At 37.0% G+C, this 11,261-nt stretch overlaps 1 protein-coding gene across 1 annotated transcript in view; it reads left to right on the top strand.

Annotated features, from left to right (window-relative positions):
- The window catches only part of LOC113072593 (MAM domain-containing glycosylphosphatidylinositol anchor protein 1-like), a gene marked incomplete at its 3' end in the record, with an annotated part of 79,243 nt that extends 70,358 nt beyond the window's left edge, over nt 1-8,885 (top strand). The window contains exons 5-6 of the mRNA XM_026245590.1: nt 7,261-7,457; nt 8,753-8,885. Of these exons, the coding sequence (XP_026101375.1) occupies nt 7,261-7,457; nt 8,753-8,885 (330 nt within the window). The remainder of the gene's footprint in view (nt 1-7,260; nt 7,458-8,752) is intronic.
- Nucleotides 8,886-11,261: the final 2,376 nt, after the last annotated feature.

The raw sequence follows: 11,261 nt of genomic DNA on the forward strand, positions 1-11,261 counted from the left end.
GGAGTAATGCAGCAATTTCACCATCATTTACAGTAAAATCCATTAAAAGAACAGTTGACATAAAAAACCCATATCCTGTTATGAATTTAGATTTTTAAAATGATCTTCAGTTTATAGCGACTCTCAAGCACCATCAAAATACAAAGTGAAAAGGAAAAAAAAAATCAAACCAGTCTCACAAGCTCTCATGTGGCTTCAGAAGACTGCAATATGGCACGAGTCAGATGCAGTTCTCAGTTTTGAGTGAACTGTTCCTTTAAACACTAAGATTTCTCTTCCTTCTTCAGCCAGTTTCGAATCAATCACAGACACTTTGCACAAACCGTTTGTAATGGAAATCCTCACTCCTAAACCCAACAAATAAGTTTCTATTGTTTGCCGACTCACAGTAATGAGTGTAGATTTGGCTTTTAGTTATCAGTATCATATAGTTTTAAAGCAAGGCTGATTCAGTATATAAATTAGTAACAAAATACTGTCAAATTCAAGATCACAGGGTGTTCCTTTAATGACTTGGAGGTGTTCTAAATGTAAACGATTTCTTGTCAACAACACCTAGTCAATATCTGTCAATAATCAGTAGGATTAGAGAAGTCATTCTGAATGATTAGAGGTGTTGAGTTGCCTTTGGTTACTCTGGGCATTCACTCATCATCTAATTTGAATTGCTAACTAGGTTTGTGATACACATGACATTTCTCCAGTCATATAACAGTAAGAAAAGATGGAGATGGTGAAATTCAAAGAGAGAGAGAGAGAGAGAGAGAGACAGGGCCCAAGATTGAAAGAGTGATTAAATAAGTGTCGACAGAAGGAGCTAAAAGTGTTGAGTGTGTCCAAACAGCCCCGTGTTGAGTAAACAGGTGGGCACAGGCGGGCAGACGGGTATTAGCGGCCACATGCGTACACATAGTCCAAAATTAACACTCTCAAATTGCCAGGTGCCAAATGTGAGGTAATAATCTTTGGCAAATAAAACTTTACTGTAACTGCAACTTGGTTCAAGTTAAATTGTAAGAATGATATTGAGAATGTGAGCAATTTTGACACTTTTGTGACTGGGATTTTTAACCAACCAACCAACCAAACAAACAAACAAACAAAAAAAAAGTCTAGAATTAAAACAGTTTGTACTCAGAAATTGCTAGAAATAAGAGTGTTTGTGTATTTATTTATTGTCAAATATACCCCAGTTATTTGGGGTATAGGTTTTATCTCGTGGCAGATTACGTTTTCTTGAAATTTGTAGCTCTTATTTTGTAATTTAAAGGGATAGTGATAGATAATGATAGACAGATAATGCTCATCTGTATTCATTGCTGTGCTCAGGCAATAAAGTTTGACAACTTTTTTAATTTAGTTTTTTTTCCGGACCACATCCAAACTAATCAAGTGGTCATAGAATTATGTGTTTTTCAAAGTGTGTAGAAAAGCTGTGGTTTTTTTTTATATCAGATTTCAAAAGATTTAATTATTGGCATGTTGTAATGGCAAGAATTGCAATTTTCATTGCTTCTCCTGATTTGTTGAGGGGTTAGTTATAGTCCAGAAATGCAATACTTAGGCTTATGGATTTGTTCAAATCTCTGACTCCAAGTAAGAGCAAAAGTAAAATTGATTCTTTAGCAATCTTTATGCTGAAGCCAAACCACAAGCGAAATGTTGAATCCTGCTCTCAGACATCTTATATATCTGATATATATTTTAAGAGTGAACATTTTATACTGCTGCTGTTCTGGATGTTTCTGACGGTAATGGAATGTAGTTTTCATGCTTTACGAACAGTGTCATCCTGTGTCATTGCCCCGCGCTGGGCTGCTGAATAAAAGCTGGATTTGTGGATATGTCGTGCGTTATGTTATTAGGTGCCTAAATATTCCCAGACAGGTTGATAGCTCATCTGGTAAGACAAATGGTGTAGTTACCAAAATCTAGCTAGAGCGAAAAAAGAAAACTACTTCTAACAGCAGTCATTACTCTGGGAGGCCAATTAAAAAACAGCATCACTGTACAACACCATCTGTAGCCAACAGCTATGAGTTTGTATCCGTGCATTTAATCGTCCCAAGAAAATCTAGGCCAATTAACAGAACAGCCAGAGCACAAGCAATTATAGAAACTCTCTTTTTGTCTATCCAAAAGAGCAAAGTCCCTCTGTGTCTCTCCTCTGGAATTCTGATCCCGTTAGGAGGTGGCGACTCGGGAAGTGTTCGGATGGTTAGTGACCCCCTCAGCCAGCGGAGTTCAGCTCTCAGAGCTTTGCCTGGGGTTTTTAATTAAAACTGCACCCTAGTTCAAAGCACTCCGAAGGTTCTTGGTGCCGAGCCAGTGGGGTTAACTAAATATCTCATTTCCTGCTGCGGGCCAGAGACGAGGAATGGCTGAGTGTAATTAGCCGATATGAAGAAGAGGAGGCTGCAGGTGTGCTGAGAGTCTGGAGGTTTGGGATCAGTACTAAGAGTCCGTCCCTGATCTGCTTTCTTATTTGGAGGGTGTTTATTAAAATCGCTTGCAACCGCTGGTCTCTGGACAGTTTAACTGGAGCTTCTTGTAGTTGTTAAATAAAAATCACAAACGATCACAAACTTTAAAATCTCATTGTTTCTCTTAAAAACCAAGAAGATTATTTGGAGAGCAAATAGACTCAAGTAATACATGCACTGAAATTTCTTACTAGCAAAGATCTCTTTCTTACTAGAAAGTCAGACATTTTAATATGAAAGTCTGCATTAAATTCACTCTTTTTTTTATATGCACGTCATTGATCTTTTTGTGAAAAGATCATATTGTCATGTTAATTTCTTTTCTTTTCTTTTTTTTAACCTTAAAATTCTTAATTACAGTGCCATAACTTTTATTTTGTAATATTTTTTGATAATGTATTAACTCTCACATCTTGACTTCCACCTTCATTTTATAGCTTTTAAAATATTACATTTTTTTGTGAACCACCGTCTTATTTTGTCTTTAAAATGTTAGTTAAGCATAGTTAAGCCCTCATTACCTTAAAAAATACCTTAAAAATAACTTATTACTCAAACACAGTAACTAATTAATGTGACTTAGTATATACTTAATCACAATCATTTTGATTAATTTTATTGACTTTTGTGCTTTTTGTACTGCATTTTTTTTTAAACCTTAATTTTTCACATGACTCTATTACAATGATGAGGATCTTATGAGAAGCACCATTGGAAATAATGAGAATTACAAAGAAACTTAAAATTAAAACATTCCAGAGGCATTACAGTAATGGGAATTATCCTAAATCTGGTTAAATTTTCTTTATGCAATATATAATCTTCTTTCTTTCTTTTTTTTTTGGAGTGGTGAAATATGACCTCTCCTTGACATATTTCACCCATTAAATTGTACAAGTTAAGTGTAGAGAATATTGATTTACTCATATGAAGGCTGACCTGTGACCCTCACGTGTGTGACCTCTAGAGTAACCCCTGTGGATGTCAGCTGTTGGACACTGTGGATCCTCTCAGATCTCTGCTGCCTCGGGCTTTGCTGTTATATTCACCTCATATAGGCTACATTCAGCCACAAATCCATCTGCTTAATGTGATGTTCAAATAATTAGAATGTCTTATTCGCCAGGAACTCTAGGTATTTGAAATTGACCTGTTCACATTGGCTGAAAATCCAACATCCAACTATTTTTTGAATCCTAGACAAGTCATTTGTGCTATTCCATCATTATGAACTTATAGTACACAATCCTTATCAGATTTAATAATGCTTTTTTTTTATATTCTTAATGCACATGTAAAAGTTTCGGACACATTGTCGTTTGCTTATATATCTGTCCTTTCACGCATATTCATCGAGAGTGAGCTGAATTATGAAAGAGATACAGGGATGTTCCTGTGGGTAGAGAACAGGTGCATTGTGGGTCCATGCCCTCAGACCTACCAGGTGAAGAGAAAGCTCATGTTTATAAGATCACAGGTTTTATGCTCACACATTATGGAAATAATGCTGCAGTCCTATAGCAGTATGGGGACGATGGAGAAGCATGCATTACACAATAACGGAGACACACTCACTCACATAACATTCCTCGCTGACTCTGTCCATGTAGACAATGGGAGTGCATGGGAGAACAGCTACTGATTTATAAGTGATCTAATCAGCAAATAAATGAGAGGAAACCTGGAAAAAGCTCTTTGCAGGCACACAGTGCTTTCTGGGCTGTTCGTATGTGCTCATTAAATCCAAAAGTGCTGCTCACACTCATGTGATGCTCTATTTCAAGAAATATGAAGAGTGCTAAATAATTCACAAGATGCTGGGATCAAACGTCCGTCTCTGTTTGTGCTCTTCAGAACACAGAATGGTGTGTGTTGGTGTTTGTGGGTTAAGTTTGTGATTGTACGGTATCAACCTTTTGGTGAGATTCAGTATGTATATCGATATATTCATTCTAAAACAAAGTTTTATGTTGATGTTTTTTATTCTCAGAGGAACCAGAGATGTGTCCAAACAAGCATTATAACCATTAATTTAGAAATGTTTTATTTATTATTAACCAATTGTAATAATAATAATGCAATTTTAATTAGAATTTTACATCTGAGTTTTGAGTTAAAATGGATTAAGTTTGAAAAGACATGAAGGTGAGTAAATTAAAATATTCACTTATTACTTATCACGGGTTATTAGTAACGCGTTATTGTAACACAGTTCCATTTGACAGTAACTAATACTGTAATGCATTACTTTTTAAATAAATTAACTCCGTTACCGCTACCATATGGCGCATTGTCCGTTACTTTTTTTTTAATTAATAAATTTTGACTGAAGTGCAGCCTAACCTGTTTGCAGCAGCGACGCATTGTAGGATTGGTGGATGCCAACCACTGTAAACATGAAGACGCACTGTGGGCATGTTTCTGTTTATTCAAGTATGTGCGGCAGTCATGGCGAGTCAAGGCGAGAGCAACACGAGTTTCTCAAAGTGGAAATGTGCTCATTATTTCACTTTAGTTGAGCATAAGACAAAAACATTTTATTTTTATGTAATGTAAGCTGTGTCTTTCTGGTTCGAATGTCCTATCCTAGCCCACGAATTTCCAATCCGTGCGCTCAGATTTTGTAAACCGTACCCTCGGTTTTTTAATCTGTACTCGCGAATTCATAATCTGTGCGCACACTTTCGCAATCCGTTCCCATGGATTTGTAAACTGTAGCCTACTCACGGATTCATGCAGCAAGCTCCTATTGTTAACATACAGTTTTAATGAATATTATTATGTGGAATGGGTCTACAGCAAAGTGTCTTAAGTGATTCTCTTCATGTTTTTCTCATACAGGTGAAACATTGTTGAAAACATGCAGCGTGTCTCTACTGTGGAGTCGCTGGCTTTCAGTCAGCTCCTTAGCATGATAACAGCATATATATATATATATATATATATATATATATATATATATATATATATATATATATACCTCCCTGAAATGACTTTTTGCAGGTTGGGATGTCTGCACCTCAGAGAAAACCAGTGTTGAGCTGCTGCAAGAGCTTTTGAAGCCCAGCAGCTGTGGTCAAAGAGTTCTCATGTGTTCAGAGCTGGATTGCGAATCATTTGAGTCAGTTCTGGAGTTCACAGTGGGTTCGCGAATCATTTTAGTTAGTTTGGAGTTCCAGCATGAATCATTTTAGTCAGTTCGGGAGTCGGAGCAGGATCGCAAATCATTTTAGTTCGGGAGTTCGGAGCGGGATCGTGAATCATTTGAGCCAGTTCGGGATTCGGAGCGGGTTCGCGAATCATTTGAGTCAGTTTGGGACCGAGAATCATTTGAGTCAGTTCTGGAGTTCGTAGCGGGTTCGCGAATCATTTGAGTCAATTCGGGAGTTCGGAGCGGTTCGCAAATCATTTAAATCCGTTCTGGAGTTCAAAGTGGGTTCGCGAATCATTTTAGTCAGTTCGGAGTTCGAGCATGAATCATTTCAGTCAGTTCGGGAGTTTTGGAGCGCGAATCATTTGAATCTGTTTGGTAGTTCGGAGCGGGTTCGCGAATCATTTGAGTCAGTTTGGGGATCGCGAATCATTTGAGTCAGTTCGGGAGTTCGGAGCGTGAATCATTTTATTCAGTTCGGGAGCTGCGGGTTCGCGAACCATTTGAGTCATTTTGGGATCGCGAATCATTTGATTCCGTGAAACCATTATAATTTACACACACACACACACACACACACACACACACACACACACACACACACACACACACACACACACACACACACACAGTCACACCAGTGCACAGAAATCCATGGTTCTGCTCATTGGTATATTGGTATATTCTCCTCTGGCCTGTGGTCATCAGATTAGCTTCAGACGTCTAATAAATTTGAGTGATTATTTGACACGGTCATTGTGGTGTGTGTTAGTGCTCTCACCGGTTTAATCTCTGTGGAATTGGCAGGGAATTCCCTACGGATCAGCAGATTTCCTAGTCAGTCTTTCTCTGACAGATGTGATGTTTTCATTTTAGGCTTCTTATTGAATTTACTCAGGTGTTATGCTTAAGTTTCTTCCAGAAGCTAAAATATATCCATTCATTTGTGTTCTCTGCACACACACACACACACACACACACACACACACTATTAGACAGATTCCTGATCATTCAGTGGGAATCACTGAGCAGCGAGAGGTCAGAGTTCAGACAGGGTTACACAGTCACATAGATTTAACTTTCACCTCTCTTTCCTCCATATGTGAAACTGTTCTCTGCATGATCTGTGTGTTGTGTGTGTGCATCTTGTTTGGCACATGTATTATTTCCATCCTTCTGTGAAATATGCAAGGAGATGCCAATTGTTTTTGTTCATACTGTTTAAGTTGATGGTGATATTTAGTATCAAAGTCTAAAAACAACTTAAAAAAGGCACTAATAGTAGTTTAAAAACCATGCATGCTGAGTTATCAATCTGAAGAAATGTCGGTCTTAAACCATTTTAATGAAGTGCATTAGAGAGCTATTATTGCATCATTCATTCAAACAATGAGACTGTTTGTGAAATGGCTAACCATCCATTCAGATCCATTTAAACTCTGGTGAAACTTGTTTAATGTTGACGATAGTGTGCTTGTGTGTGGAAAAAGTGGTCTTGTCTGAGACCACAAGATCAAGACTCTACAATTCTGGGTTTAGAGAGCATTTACCTCTGAGATTTCTCCATTAAAAAGATGACATTTTCCCAATCTAAGTCACTTCTCTTTCTTTCTGTCTGTTCTTCAGATCTGGATAAACCTGTGCTCACGGTGCACCAGACGGTGGGTGATGTACGAGGGAACTACTATCAGGAGAAAACAGTGTTTTTACGCTGTACGGTAAACTCCAACCCTCCCGCTCGCTTTATCTGGAAACGAGGAAATAAACCAATCGAACAGAGCAAAGACAACGGCGTGGACATTTATGAGCCTCTGTACACACAGGTACAAGACTATCATGACTTTTTCTACCCCCGACACTTACAACCCTTTTTGGAAGAAATTATTTAGTAGGTTTATTAAGCTTTTGTTGTTGTTGACTGTTGGCTGTTGGCTGTCTCAATAATTGGTCACTATTTTGTTTCATATAATTTCATTTCATGAACATCTCTGGGTGTCCCAAAAGCAACTTTTAGTCTATTTAAGTTAACTTTCGGAAACAATTTTGTCCCCAAACTAAGTAAAAGCCAACCACTCCCACACACAGCTGGACAATATGCAAGACTTTTCTATTGGCCTTATTTCTACTAAAACAGAAAAAAAGTTTAATTAGAGTTAATAATCATTTGAATAGCAGATAACCACAGGAGACCTGCTCAATCACAGAGAAACGTACTCAATAAATCAGCAATCCATCAGTGATGAATTCATAATCAGAGTACTTGTTATTAAAGAGTTGTTTGAATGAGGTGGGATGGATGGAGATTGATGGATTTGCCATTAATAATGAGGATTAATCATTTTCCTGATGGACTCAGTCAGAAGAATTAGAGGAATTTAAAATCCCTGAATTCATTCTCTCTTTATCATGCACACAAAGCCTATGACATTGCATATGTCCGAGGCTTTGTGTGCATGATAAAGAGAGCCCCATTTGTTCACACGAATAACATCATGAATTACTACTGACATATTTAACTTGGTCTCATTATTTGATATCTTGAACCTTGTTTAATGCAGAATGCACAATAAATTCTGGAGCATTTTTATTTTTTTCAGCCAAACTGAATGTTCCAATCCAAGCCAGTTTTATTTGAATTGGTAGTATATAATTACATTTAAATGTATTTAAATTTTGATTGGTATTAAAATTTAAATATCATAAATATGTTTTCATTTTAAAATGTTTTATGCATTTTAACCCTGTTATGCTCTGATATTTCCTGTTTCTGACATCATATTTGAAGAAATAACATCACCACAGTTGTTTTCACTTGAAGTCAGCTTCTTTATATTACAGCCTTTATAAAGGGATTTTTTTTAGTAGTAGTATTTCATAATTTGCACTTTGTGATGCCCCAGGTGGGAAAATGTGATTTCATATTTTAAATATGAATTACTCAGTAGCAGTCAAATGCTGCAAATAGAAAAAATTCTAAAAGTAAATGGCACTGTTTGCAGAAGGTGACCAAAAAACATTATTTTGTTATTATGTGTTAATGCATGTTTTGACTGACAGGAAAATACATTTTTTGCGTGATGTATTTTTACCATGGGAATGTGTGTGTGTGTGTTTGCAGGGTGAGACAAAGGTGCTGAAACTGAAAAACCTCCGTCCACAGGACTTTGCTAATTACACCTGTCAGGTGTCCGTCCGGAACGTTTGTGATATTTCAGACAGCTCTGTCACCTTTCGCCTTACCAACACCACCAGTGAGTTCCCACATTCACTCGCTTTCAACTCTTTATACAGTAGCTGTATTGAGTTTTGCACAAGAGTTTTGTGAACCTTTTTTTGAAGTCCTGCTTTAATTTTATTTTGCTCATTTCAAAAATCTTTTGTCCTTCAGTCCTTTTTATTATTATTTTTGTTCCTTTTCCCTTGGTTATGTGTTGACCTGTCAGGTTTAACTCACCTTTCTTTGATTACATCTTCACTTTTAATCTCATGTTCTTTCGTTTCTGTGTTCTCTCGTTCACTGTCTGTCAGCGCTGAATAACACGTGTCTTTGATCATGACGGTCTCTACACCAGTACACTGGTTTGTGTCTCAGGTCTCTCTGAAGGCAGACGTCACTATCATTGTGTTGTCCTGTACCGAAATTCCTCCAAGAAATCTTAAAAAAAATTAGAAATCATGTCAAATTTTTCTTGTTAGAATAACACAAATTGAGCTGTGGTGCACATACTGTGTGGGGGGATGTGAGTTCACAACTTATCTTGATCCCATTCCCTCTCTTCTCCATGTCATTTTCCTGTCTTCTATATCTCTTTGAATTAAAAAGAGCTTACAGGGGCTGCATTTATTTTGCACAGCTGTATTTTCAGCATCATTGCTCCAGTCTTCAGTGTCACATGATCCCTCAGAAAACATTCTGATAATCTGATTTGCTGAAAATGTATTTTTATTATAAACGTACAGTTTTTTTTTTTTTCGTGGAAACTGTGATAAAAAATTTTTTTCAGGACTCTTTAATAAAAAAGATCAGAATTTATTTCAAATAGATTTTTTTGTTTATGTTATAAATGTCTCCTCTGTCATTTTTGATCAGCCTAATGCATCTTTGGTGAAAAAAAAATCCTTCTGAACAGTAGTAGTAAATCTTTGTGATGAATTTCCCGTGTGACAACTAGCCCCAGTCTCTTTATATATGCTTATTCACCTGCTTTCAAATGGTTTCTTAGGATGAGTAACTTCAGGGGGCTTATGAAAGCTTGTTCCTTGTAAACTAAACGTTTTCTTCATCGTCAAAATAAATAGTTTGCGTAATCCATAATGAATCAATTTCATTGCAAAAGCAAAAATATGCCTGCAACTGGCAAATGAAAGATAAATTTTTGCAAAAAACTGACTACAATACCCAGAGAAACCCTTTATGAATTAGTCATGTAAAAAAACATGTTTGTTCGTGTTCAAATTAGCAGCATTAAGAATTCATGCTCGAGAAACAAGTTCAAAGCTTGACGAGAAAATCTAAAAGTAGCCCAAAAGTTCCTCCCTCTCTGTGTGTGTTTGTCTTTATTTCCCTCGTTTCTCCTTCTCTTTCTCTTGTGATGAGTTTGAAAGGCTGTTGATTCTCTTCTTTCTGCTCTCTCCACTACAAAGGCAGCTGTGAAATAGTCAATAGAGATGAGTGACAATATCAGAAGTCTGTACCTCACACACACACACACATACACACACACACATGCTCCGCGACGCCCCATCGGCGTCCTGCCCTGTGGAGAAACAACACACTGCTGCAAATTGGAATTTGTTTTCCGCGTGGCAGGAGCGCGGCTCGCGTACATGCAGCTCATCACAGAAAGAACAAAATACTGATTTGTTTTTCTGTTGATTTTCATTTTCTTTCCTCTGAACTGACGAGCAGGAAGGGGCGAGATGAAATTGGAGGGAGCATGAGAAACACGTGTCAGATGCTGCGCTGAAGTTTGAGAAGTTCATCTCTTTAGAGGGTAGAGTGAAGGAGACTGCGTCTGTGCAAAGGATTCAATGCACTGTTTTCAATTACGGGTCGATCAAGACGTGTAACTCCAAAACTAGCTGGTCAGCGTCCGCTTGTGTGAAGGTCAGAGCTCAGATCAGAGAGAAAGACCTGCTCTTGTTCACTATGGGGGATTGATCTATAAAAGCAATTTTTAACCATTTAGGGTCTAAACCATATCTAAACCATCATGGCTGATTATCTGTTTTCATAATTTTCTCTGCTTCTCCTCTTATACACTAGTATTCAAAAAGTTTGGGGTCATTAAGAAATTAAGACTTTTATTCAATAAGGAGACATTGCATTGATCAAAAGTGACAATAAAGACATTTTTAATGTTACAAAAGGTTTCTAATTCAAATAAATGCTGTTCTTTTGAACTTTCTATTCATCAAAGAAAAATCCACGTTTCACAAATATTATATTAATCAGCACTAGTGTTTTCAACACTGATAAACAATAAGAAATGTTATTTGAGCATCAAATCAGCTTATTAAAATGATTTCTGAAAGAATCATGTGACACTAAGACTGGAGTAATGATGCTGAAAAATTCAGCTTTGCTTCACAGGAAATAAAATGTAACTTTTAAACATATTATAATA

Source organism: Carassius auratus, unplaced genomic scaffold (assembly GCF_003368295.1).
Source record: "Carassius auratus strain Wakin unplaced genomic scaffold, ASM336829v1 scaf_tig00009580, whole genome shotgun sequence".
NCBI lineage: Eukaryota > Metazoa > Chordata > Actinopteri > Cypriniformes > Cyprinidae > Carassius > Carassius auratus.